General features: G+C 35.9%; 1 protein-coding gene across 1 annotated transcript; it reads right to left on the reverse strand.

Moving 5' to 3' along the window:
* Nucleotides 1-453: 453 nt before the first annotated feature.
* On the reverse strand, nt 454-7,035 carry LOC136805586 (ankyrin-1-like). The gene is made up of 3 exons (XM_067062151.1): nt 6,823-7,035; nt 3,241-4,422; nt 454-2,291 (listed from the first exon to the last, which is right to left on the reverse strand). Exons 2-3 carry the CDS (start codon nt 4,399-4,401, stop codon nt 651-653), a joined length of 2,802 nt encoding a protein of 933 aa, XP_066918252.1. The 5' UTR covers nt 4,402-4,422; nt 6,823-7,035; the 3' UTR covers nt 454-650.
* Between the last annotated feature and the right edge of the window lie 5,760 nt (nt 7,036-12,795).

Genomic DNA, 12,795 nt, shown 5'->3' on the forward strand with positions numbered 1-12,795 from the left:
GGGGTGTTAAATATTTTGGGAAAGTAGATTTTGCTAAAATTGTCTGAGAAGTGTGAAAAAGTTGTTAAACCTGATACCTGGTTCTTTTCGACCTTTTTGATAAAATGTTCTAAATTTCACTATTTTCTGAGTATTTTTGTGCATTTTCATATCAAATGAGTAACGTCATTTTTCAAAAAATTTAAAAGACGAAACTTTATTTAAGTAAGAAATTTCTTTTTATCATAAGTATAATTGTAATTTTTTTCCAATAAATGGGCTCTTCCAGAAAATGTCCGTACATAGGGTGTGGAGGATATATTGTCCGGGGGTAGTGAAAAATCATCAAAATTTGCCTTGTTCGGGGGTAGATTTGCTCTGTCCGGGGGCACTTTGGCTTGTCCAGGGGGTCTGGACAAAAAATCCTCCAAAAAACACCCCCCCCCATATCCAAATTTTTTTCTGGAAAAGCCCAATATAAATACAGTTTCCTTCAACACCGGTGAAAATCGATTTTCACTATGTACCATCACACTTATCAAGAAGTGAAAATCGGTTAGCTGAGAGCTGACACACAACATTGTTTCAACGTTCATCTAACGTTATATGGACGTTGTGAACATTAGAAAAGCGTTGAAGCGTCGTTGTGTGCCAGGAGGATTTCGTTTTCCTCAAATATCCATTGATAAGTTCCATTTGTTTTGTAACAGAAACATCGCTACATCGCTATATTCACGGCTTAAAGCAATATTCCAAGGTGTTTGTCCTTTATTATTTAATACATTTGTATTGACATGACTCAAGTCAAGGAAATCAAGAAATCTGTTCCGATTATATTGAGCCAAAAAGTGTAAAACAGTGTCACCATTTTTGTTTTGTGACGTCAGATGAGTGCAGTCATTTCGGACAAAAAGTTTAAAAAACGGAACGTTATTTTCGATAACAGATGTATGGAGAGGACTGTTCCCTTCTTTATCAAGCATATCCATTATATTAATGACGTCACTTTGGAGCGAAATGACGTCATTTCGTTGATGCTGGCTGGTGATTGGTTGAATTGAAAATAACTCGGCAAATGATTGGAGAATTTCGATGTTCCGTGTTTTAGCAATGTAATGCACTGGATAACAACCATTGTTATCTTGAACCCATAGGTTAGCATTCTTTTTTAAAAGAAGTCTCAATATGGCGGTGTTTTCAACGCTGACCGACAAATGCAGTGGAGATTGGGCAAGCTTATTACAGCGATTCAAGTCAATTCCTAGTTTGATCAACTTTTCAGTTAATTCGACGTTTTTAGCTTTGATTGCGTAATGTAAGATGGTGTCCCCATTGCTATCTGCCATATTGAGAAGTTCTAAATCTTCTCTGATGAGTGACTCTATCAACTCGATATTTGAGTTTTTAACTGCTACATGAAGTGCTGTTTCTGAGTTATTGTTCCTGAGTTTTGTTTTGGTACATCTTAGAGATAAGATTTTTTCAAGAAGGTCTTTCTCGTTTTGTGCGGCAAAAATATGTAAGAGTGTTTCAGCCTTGTTGTTTGTGATATTTCCAATACATTTATCACTATCCATGCTTCTTGCTGATTGGCTCCCCTCTCCTAAACTGTCTTTTGATTGGTCGGAAGATATCACGTGATCGTGATCGTGTTTTCCGATTGTTCCTTTAAAAGCTTGTTCAAGAATTCTTGATTTTAATTGGCTGTTTAGTTTATCGGATAAATGCAAGGGAGTATCCATTGAGTTATTTTGAATATCAATATTAAGCTCATCACAAATCAATAGCTCTACTATTTTTTCATTCATCTGCCAAATTGAAATATGCAAAACAGTGTCGCCATCTTTGTTCTGCAAATTAATATTTTTGACGTCCTTAGCAACCAACTTAGCAACCAAATCTACCATGTTTGATCGTACAGCTAAATGAAGCGCCGTGTCTCCATCAATGTTTTGCATAGATAGATCCAAATTTTTAGTCAATAAAATATCTATAATATCCATTTTACGCCCTAGAATGGCACAATGAAGGGGCGTATTCCTAAACCCGTTTTGGGCGTTCAGATATTGATCGGATTCAACGTAAAATCGAGCGATATCGACATTCCCGTTGATTGCAGCAGAATGTAGGATAGTGTCTTGGAAACTACTTGTTTGAATTTTAGCGTTCATACTAACGTTGAAGACGAGATTTTCCGGGTTTGTTGGAGTGTCTATTGCGCCGTCCCAATACAACGTCATTGATCGGTTAATGTCTTTGCTACGCCGTCTACGATCTATAGTTCCTGAGTTCCGTGCCGAAACTGGCTGTATCTAAGAATTAGTAAAATAAAGTAAAATGAGTTGGTGAAAATCGAAATTGATGTAAAACGGCAGACTCGATGAATCTTTCTAATAAAAATACTCATCACTTCGGATCCAAAGCCTTTCTATTCTCCATTTTTCATTAACTGAACCAAATTAGCATTCAAAACTTAAAGAAAATCCTTACTCGTAACAGTTAGTTCTCTCCAAATTTTAATGTTTTCACAATTTTTGCCCAAAAAAATTAATCAAAAGTCAAAATTAGTTCTCGTCAAAAGATTTCTGTTTAATATCATTTGGTCAGACGCACATCGTGTGTCTATTTTGGTGCTTCAACTGGTTGCCTTTATTTAGACTTGACTTCTAAAATAACTTTCTTTCCACCCGACTCTACTTTTTGCCGCCCCTACTACAAAATTCTGGATTTAATCCAGGCAAAGATTGGGAAGTTCTTTCTACCTGGCAGTCAGACATACGGTGCTGTACAGGGTGTCCCTAATAAAAGTATCGAGTTTGAACATGCGATTGAGTAGAAAGTTTTAAGTGTGTATTCACAAAATTGTATTTTAAGCTCTCCCTCTTTTTTCTTTGTCATTACGTAACAATAAAGACATACTCTGCCTGTTTACAAATGCAACGAAATTACGATCATGAGAAAAACGCAACAATTAATTTTTACTACCCCGAAAGAATTTGAATTTTTATTAATTTTGATTTTTAAAGACGTACATTTATGCAACAGGGGAATAGTAAAAAGGGCTATTGATTAATTTATACGTTGTAACTACCTTTTGTAATGAGCCTATGTGATGGAGAACGTTCTTATATTTTAGCGATAACACACACAAACTTTTCTACTCAATCGCATGTTTAAACTCGATACTTTTATTAGGGACACCCTGTACTTTAAATATAATTCAACGATTTTCTAAATTGTTTTTAAAGATATTATACCTACCTTTGTCAATGTAGTTTCCGAAGCAAATTTATTCCCCAAGGAAAATGAATCAAAAGTATCGATTGAATTTTTCGTATCCATGGGCTGATAAACACTATATCGTGCATTTTTTGATCGACGTTTAATCGCTGAGATTCGTTTTTTATCGATGAAGTCAATCGATTCATCATCGAAATCGGATTTCTCGATGTCTTCATCGATTGTTAGATTCGGAGTGGATTTCAATTTTGTTATTGCGTTATTATTAGCATTTAATGTTTCCGTTTCGAAGCTTGACCATGGATCCTCTTTACTTAACTTTGACCAAGGATCGCTCCTCTCGGTCCGCAATGTATGATAACCATCATCAAAACTTGGTTCATCAATCGTTTCGTTTAAAAGATCGAGTTGATCGTTTTCAATCGATGTTGGACATGAACTCTCTTCGTCGTTCAGTAAATCCTCACGCGATCCCTCCTCAACAAATCCTAGACTAGCTGCCGATCTCTTGTTTTTACTCCCTCTTCGCACATCTTTGAACGGATCACTCGGCTTAGAAGAAAACGGACTATCTAGGAAGTCATCAGTCGATTTTGGCGTGCTCGATTCCTTGTTAGATAGACTAGGGCTTGGTGCTTTTGCATATACTTTGTTGGTACGTAAAGGACTATTTGAGACGCGCTCGATTGATGTTATAGACGCGCGTTCCGCGCGCGAACGATCAAAACGTGGGAGATGACTCAAATGGAATGGACTTTCATCCACAACAAATTCCTCTTTCTCTTCAACAACCGGTTTTGATTTGATAGCCTGTTTTTCAACATGGATTTTCTCTTCGTTGTTGCACGTCCGCTTCTTGGTTTCGATTTTGAACGCGCGGGCGTATTTTGAACGCGACTTTACATCACTCGATCCTGGTTTTGAGCCATGTTTTTCGGTTTTTGAATCATGCTTTTGTGATCTATCAGACTTATTGGATTTTGATTTTTCATTTGATGTCGGTTGCTGCTGTTGCTGACCACGTGACTTTTGATTGACAGGTCTTCTTGTTTCTGTTTTATCATTGGATGACTCTTCCTTTGTTCGAGTCTTTTGATTGGGTAATGGAATTTTTGACGGTTTTTCATTGGATGCAGTTGTAGACGGTGTTTTTTTCTTTTTCGACAGTCCTCTGAACTTCATGATTTTTTAATTGGAATAATCCTATAAAGATAGATAATAAAGTAAAGATTAGGAGGCATGTATCCCCCGGATATGTTTTGATATAGGGGATGTGTATCGTGTTTAGCCAATTTTACAGTCGCAAAGCGTTATGGGTAATCAGGACCACTGTGTGCTAATAACGACTTACTCTTTGTCTGTTGTTTTGAAAAATTTTGAAAGATTTTTGCGTCTAGCCAACGGGAAACCGTTATCGGGGCGCAATTATTCCTGATTACCCATGATCCATTTCGACTGTGAAATGACCTCTAAAAATCCCGTCTCAGAGTGTTACCCGCGTCTTTGTGTTTTTGAGGGGTATATTTTACCGAATAGGCTGAGTGATCGTTAAGCTTTCTGTGTGTCTTTACATGTTTTTTTTTAAGAAACTAGTTTTACTAAGCAGCTTCAATGTTTCTTAAGAAATTGGCCTTTTGAGCCTTACATGTTTCTTACATGTTTCTAAACTTTTTGACATAATCAGCCTATTTTTCATGCAAAGGAAAAAAACATTTCTTTTGATGGGAATGTTCTTTAAAAAATCGAATTAAGAAATGTTATTTTCTCATTCTCAGCCTCGGCATGTTTTTTAGATGTTTCTTAGTTTTAGGCATTCTGAGCCTCATGTTTCTTAAAAGTTTGTTTCTTAAAAAAAAAACATGTACTCGAAAACAAAGGAGAGTCGTAATACTTATCAAATTTGTATCAATCTTCTTGACACGGGAAGTTTATACACACTGCGCATCCCCTATATCAAACTCAATTTCAGAGATGCGCGCAGTCTAAGTAAAGATTCGAACTCATATTTCCACGTCTGCTAATCCTAAAGAAATACACCTTTTCGACCGTAGCCGCGCGGCCATTTTGTTGTCCGCTTTATCCCACTAAAACCGTCCCAGTCCTTTTTTCGCGCCTATAGACAATAGAATAATGTGTCAAAAAAGGATTGGATCGAGTTTAGGGTGGTAAATTAAATAATAAAGTGGCACGCGCCTGACCGCGCGACTACGGTCGAAAAGATGTATTCAAAATAATACAAAATCGCAAAGATCCCTTCTTACCATTCTGGAACCAAGCGTTAAATATTGTGAAATTGAAATAAAATTTTCTTTACTATTAAGTTCTAAATCTTTAGTCTGAATTTGTTAGACTTTTGTTTAGACTGGACTAAAACATTATCCCTTGAAAAATGTTTCTATATTTTCAATGTAAAGAAATTGTTGCGGTTTTCTTGACCGACACATGATTTAAAACAACTCGTTACAGGATGATACAGGCTTTACATTAGTGATCTCACAGGCTTATTTTTCTGTAAGCTTTATGGGATCATTTTGTTAAATTGTTTTTACACGCTTTTTTTGTAAGAACTTGTAAATTTTGACTCAGACTCAAATGTTCTTACGATGGTCTTAATATGCTTAGTTTCTTTACTTAAAACTGGAGTTGCTTATAAATAAAATGTGTATATTTCTAAAATGGGATATCTACAATTTTTACAATTTACGATTTTGATAAACTTCAATATCTACACCCCTGTGTCACAGACCCGCTGGGACCCCAGCCCCAATTGAAAATTTGGCAAAGATTTTATCCCCTGTGGGAAAAATACCCTACAATCTTAGCACCATTTGGAAATTGACTTGAATTTCATCCCAATTCAGGATCCGATGTAAAAAATTGCACTCCAAAACCATCCCAACTGGATTTAAAACCACCCCACTGCATTTTTATCCCCGCTGTGGGAAAAAGTTTCACTGGAGCTGTGAGACAGGGGTGTATAATCTGTTTTGAATTTGAAATTTGTTATTAACGAAACTGTTCATCTTACGCTTCCAGACCATCTAAAAAGAACGACAAATAACTATTAAAAAGCGTCAAAAAGAACGACAAATTTTTAAAGAACGACAAATTTCATATTGTGACTGTACCACCCCTACAGATTCATTCCTCTTTTGTTTATCACGGAAATTAACTATATATGGTCTAAAAGAACGGCAAATTACGCATGCGTATAAGTCATTATTTGGGTGAGCTGGAAACATTGCATGAACTAACTCTTCAGTTCAGGCTTCTGCTCATCCTCTAGCGAAAAGAGTTTCTTATAGAAGCTGCTCAATACTCAGTAGATCCTCTTTAACAAGAAAGTATGTATATCTATATAATCTATATGATTCAAACTAGGTTTAACTATATTTCAAAGAATATTAATTTTCAGAGAAAAAAAATACCAATATCTTACCTTATATCATACACTTCCTACAATGAATTATCTTAGCTGAAAATTAGCGATACCTTTTTTTACGACCCCTTCTCAACTTTTGTGATCTTAACTTTAACGGGTTTAACTTTCCCTATATTTTAAAGAATATTGATTTTCGGACAAGAAGAATACCAATATCTTACCTCATATTATACACTTCCTTCAATGAATTGTCTCAAAGTTAGTCTATCCTTTCTAAACAAGAAAGAAGCACTAACTTTGTTACAGTATGACTTGATATTAAGCAACAGCCGCAGCAGGCCAGGTCACAGACAAGATATTTTCAAAAAGTTCATTTTTCTTAAAATACTTGTTTTGTTACTATATGTTACAAACTATCATGAAAAATTTAAACTGAATTTTCGTTCGTTCAATATTTTATCAGACTCGAGATTATTCTGAATACATAAGAATAAACCAATTCACTCTCGAAAAAACCACAATATCTTGTTTTCGATGATTTCATGTAAAAAAGACACGGAAATCTGGTCATAGCTCCTTTGATTCAGAATGAAATGGATACATACATCTTTTATAAGAAAATCCAAAATCTTTCAAGCCTTCGGATGTTCTTAGCTCTTTGGATTTCAAGCCTAAAAACGTTCTTATTTCTGAGTTGGGTATGTTGGAATGTTTGAGACCTTAAAATGTTCTTAAAACGTATTCTTAACATTTTAGCCTTATGTTCTTATAATAGTTTGTTCCTATAAAAAACGTGTATTATTCATGCTGATTCAAAAAAACACTGAAACAAACTGCTACAACCTATACACGACATATACACGGATCTTTACGTGTTTTCCATACTGTGTGTGGCCAAAGTATAAAATTTTTCGTATATTTATCGATAGTTTTGTCAATTAACCATGAGTTATGCCAAAGATTTTTATTTTTTACTTTGAATTGTTCTGTTTTTTTACTGATGAGCATTAAACTAGTATTCTTGGAATACTAAAGTTTCTTTAGCAGTTCGTTAATTTGCTGAAAAATAATCTCGAATAGATACTTAATAATTTCAAAAAATCTCTGAAGATTTCCCAAATATGTTCCCTCACTCTAAAATTTTCCGAAGATCACACACTAAAAGTTATTTTCTATATTTTTGTATTTTAGTGGCCCATCTCGGGCCCTGCTTTTTGCCTAATAACATCTAAGGGGAGTGCTTATCAAATCGATGTCGGGAAACCCAAATTAGATTCTTACACAAGATTAAAAATTGTAAAAAAGTCATCTAAATCAAGTAAAAACAAGGAAATTTGTTCATCTATTTGAGAAACCACATGAAGTCAATCCAAATCAAAACCACAAAATAGTTACGTTTGCCTCTTCCTTATCTAAATATGTCAAATAGAATCATTAAGATTCAGAGATTGTATTTAAAACTAAATTCATCATATAAACAATAATATGGAATAATGATGAATGTGTCATTTTCGGTCAACTTCAAAACGACCTCAACAACAATATGAATCAACTCCCCATAAATTTATATCAACTATGATGTTATCAGAAAATTTAGCAATTGAAATTTGTTACAGAACTATCAAGCGGTCTATCCAGTTAAACACCTACAATCCCTACCTTAATATTTGGCACAAAAGGGGAATTTTCTCAAAATTTGAAAACTGCAAGTGATTTTAAATGCTTTAAAGTACGGTTGGAAAGTAGAGCTTCAACTCTGAGTTTTAACACGAGACTTGAGACTTAGGAACTTAAGATCTCAGGGTCTAAAAGGTCAAAACGTTCCAATATGACTGAGAACATAGCCTGGACGCCACAAATAGAAAAACCCAATGAAACAAAGTGGAAGTACTAAAATCGCAATGCCCGCCTGAGCTCTAAATTCTGACAAATATTAAAATACCCAAAAGATTGTACCCACTAGAAAAATAAGCCAAAGAATCGCACCGATTTTTAAAATAGCCTGAAAACCCTAACCCCCCACTTAACACCCTTGTAACATTGACCCGGTAAGATCTGCCCTGGTGGATAACCCGATGATAGAAATTGCCCACAATGGCCCAATTTTGAGCACTGGTGGAATGATGAGTGAATCCGGTTGAAATTAATTAAAAATTTTCCTTCCCGTGCAAAATTTTAAAATTTATGAAAATACCCCAGTCATTAATACACAGGCTGCAAAATTAAAGTCTGAAGACAAATCACGCTTTTACTCGAAAATTCATGTGCTTGTTTCATGACATTTATTTCTGATTGGTTCAAATCTATTGGCACTAGGGACCGTCCACATAGTACGTACACACTAAAATGTCGAAAATTGAGTACCCCCTCCCCCCTGTCAAGCGTACGCAAATGGCTATACCCCACCTGGTAAGTACGTACTTTTTCATTCACCCCCCCCCCTCGGTTGAAGAAAATTTCGAATTCAAATCGTTTGATTCGGACCTTTAATACATGAAACTCGATGTTTATTAAGAAACTTTTTCTTTTCCTTGATGTGTATAAGAAGCGTAAAAAAACAAGCAAAAAAGGGTTATGAAAAATTTTTCTCTGCGTACGTACATTGTCCTTTGACCCCTCCCCTCCCCCTGTACGCAAGCATACGCTTTTGAGAAGACTCACCCTCCCCATTAGTGCGTACGTACTATGTGGACGGCCCCCTAATAAAGTTATCAGCTGTAAGTTGTAAAGCAAGTAACTGGGAATAAAACTACGTGAACTTTTTCGAGTAATCACATGTTTTGACTGCATGCGCTGATTTATTTTTGCAACCTGTATATTACATCATGTGAGTCGATCCGGTCAAAAGTTTCAGATACTTTGCAGTGAGCAGCCAAGTAAGCCAAGTAAGGGGGGGTGGCTTAAGAGTGGACTTAAAAATCCTCTCACTGAGTCATGAGACAGGGTTGTCACACAGAGCCTCCTAAAAAATTTACGCGTATTAAGCTAGAAAATCTGTTCTCCGATTATGTTGACAGGAGGTAAGGTTTCATTTACCATACAATACCTCGAAAAAATATCATTTCCAACCTAGTTCAAAATCAAGATTAATTTTTCAAAAAAATGTTTCAGTGGTTTCACTTGTTTAAGGTGCTAACTAACTGTAAGTTGAACCAAAGTTTTTAATAAGAACATCCAAGCCTTCGGATTTTCTTAACTTTTGGAGTTTTAAGATTAAAAATTCTAAGATGATCTTATTTTCACCATTTTGTGAATATTTATGTGCAGTTTCTTAAGAACTTGGGTGTTCGAAAAGTGTTAAAATGTTCTTAACAGTTTGACCATCGAAGTCCTATGTTCTACAGGGGGGGGTCAACATTTATAATACCAACCCATAGCCCAAAAACCTGACTTTTGACCTTTTGAGCTAAGTTAACACCACCACCCCAAAATTGGTATCAATACCAACTTGAAAATCATAATTTTCAGAAAAAGGGGGGACCCACCCCCTTATTTTGGTATCGATACCAACTTGAAAATCATAATTTTCAGAAAAAGGGGGGCTCACCCCCTTAATTTGGTATCGATACCAACATGACTTTTTGAATTTGACAAAATATCATGGGACCCACCCCCTAATTTAGTACCAATACCAATCTGACAAATTTGAGTTTAAAGCTGTTTAAAGGGAACCCACCCCCTCCCACACAAACAGGGTACTAAGAGAAACTTCAAAAAAAGTCCAAAATAAACAAACTTCAAAGTCATTTAAACTTATTACTCATTCTCAACTTCAGTTGAGCTATAATCTGAGAATGTCTGTATGTCTGTCTGTCTGTCTGTATGTATGCCTGTATGTATGTCCGTCCGAAAACTTTAGGGCAGGCTGGACACTTCAAAAAAGGTCGGATTTGGCTGAAATTTGGCACACTTGTTCCTTGGGTGAATATCTGGGGGTGTTTTTTTCATTTTTTGAAAATTTTGATTTTTGGGGCCTGGGAACGAGTTTTTCGCCAAAACGAGGCTAAAACTTTGGGGCAGCCTGGACACTTCAAAAAAGGTCCGATTTGGCTGAAATTTGGCACACTTGTTCCTTGGGTGAATATCTGGGGGTGTTTTTTGAAAATTTTGATTTTTGGGGCCTGGGGACGAGTTTTTCGCCAAAACGAGGCTAAAACTTTGGGGCAGCCTGGGCACTTCAAAAAAGGTCGGATTTGACTGAAATTTGGCACACTTGTTCCTTGGGTGAATATCTGGGGGTGTTTTTTTCATTTTTTGAAAATTTAGATTTTTGGGGCCTGGGGACGAGTTTTTCACCAAAACGAGGCTGGCAGCCTGGACACTTCAAAAAAGGTCGGATTTGGCTGAAATTTGGCACACTTGTTCCTTGGGTGAATATCTGGGGGTGTTTTTTTCATTTTTTGAAAATTTTGATTTTTGGGGCCTGGGGACGAGTTTTTCACCAAAACGAGGCTGGCAGCCTGGACACTTCAAAAAAGGTCGGATTTGGCTGAAATTTGGCACACTTGTTCCTTGGGTGAATATCTGGGGGTGTTTTTTTCATTTTTTGAAAATTTTGCTTTTTGGGGCCTGGGGACGAGTTTCAGCCAAAACGGACAAAGTATATTTGCTACCTAATACTAAATATTTGAAATGTTACAATTGGGCCTTCTAATAACGGGAAAATCTGAAGTTGAGCCCAGTGCGATGCGCACGTTCGACTATTTACAGTCATTATACTCAAAAGCTAAAACAAATCCAATTGAAACCTGTTTAGACTGATATGTACCCCGGGGTATTTTCTAGCTATAAGGGCAAAAATTAGGAAAGTTTTGCTGTCATTTTGATATGGATACCAACATTCTGAATCATATTATTTAAAAAAAGGGGTACCCACCCACTATTTTGGTATCAATACCAACTGAGGATAACTCTTTTTTCTAAAAAAAGGGGGACCCACCCCCATCAATACCAACTTGACTTTTCAGACCTTTAAAGGAAAAAAAGACACCACCACCCGGCTATGGGTCTGGTATCTGGATGTTGACCCCCCCCCCTGTGTTCTAACATAGTTAGTACTTATAAAAAGAAAAACGTGTACATGAAACTTTCAATTTCGAAAAAATATATATTTAGTCACTTCGACGCTAATTTTCGATGTTTATTTTGAAAAATACGATATTTTTAGTATGTGTGTTTATTAGAATCAAAAGGTTCAGAAAAACTAACTAATAGAAGAACCCCGGGGGTTCTTAGGCAAAATGGGTGCTGGGTATGTGTGTGACCCTTTTTTCGCACCCTCGAGAGTCCCTCAAAAAGTGCGAAAACCATTAAAAAGTAATTGAATCTCTGTAAGGGTTCCAAAATTACGAAAATCAAAGATCGATCCCCTGAAAGGGTGGACTAAAATTTGAAATTTTGGCTGAAAGGAGTCTCTCTAAGAGGGGGGGTTAAAAACGTCAAAAAATGCATAAAGTTTTCGAAATTCAGTCTCTTTAAAGGGTCGATTTTCGAACTTTGGCTCGGACATTTTTTTAAGCTTGGAATTTTGAAAGCCCCCTTCTTTGGGGGAAGATAAATTTTTATTTTGTTAGTCAAGCATCGTACGCAAAATATTACAATCAATTATAGAAAAAATATATGAATTCCTTACATAATGGTTTATACAAAAAGTACACGGTTAAAAATAATATCAGAAAAATATGTTATATATGTCAGCGTCTTTAAGTAGTCGTTAATAATTTTTGCATTACTTTAATTTCTCTAAATTACCACCTAAATTAGTTGGTGCCACTGACCTTCATAAACCCTGGACCAAGCTACACCTGTCATCTTTGTTGAACGAAGAAAAATGGTTCCCTAATGGTAGCAATATTCGATGTAGGTAAATACGTTATTCAATGATTCAAATTTTCCGTTTAAATATATTTTAAGCAACATTTAGACTGGAGTCGTTTATAATGCATGTAATACTAATAATAAACACAAATAATGATACGGGATTTAGTTTGTATAAACGACTGGAAGAATCCGGTGTTCCAGCCTTATAGATACCGGGCCTAGCTACGCAGAAACTTGCGTAGCGAGAAAACAATTTATTAAGCAACAACAAACTCTCAAAATAAAATAAAATCAAATGAAACATTTTTAACACACAAATCCACACACATTTTATTTTCAAGAATTTTTTTTGAGCGGGAAAAAATTTTAATTGC

The sequence above is a fragment of the Clytia hemisphaerica genome, unplaced genomic scaffold (genome assembly GCF_902728285.1).
Source record: "Clytia hemisphaerica strain Z4C2 unplaced genomic scaffold, Clytia hemisphaerica genome assembly, whole genome shotgun sequence".
Taxonomy (NCBI): domain Eukaryota; kingdom Metazoa; phylum Cnidaria; class Hydrozoa; order Leptothecata; family Clytiidae; genus Clytia; species Clytia hemisphaerica.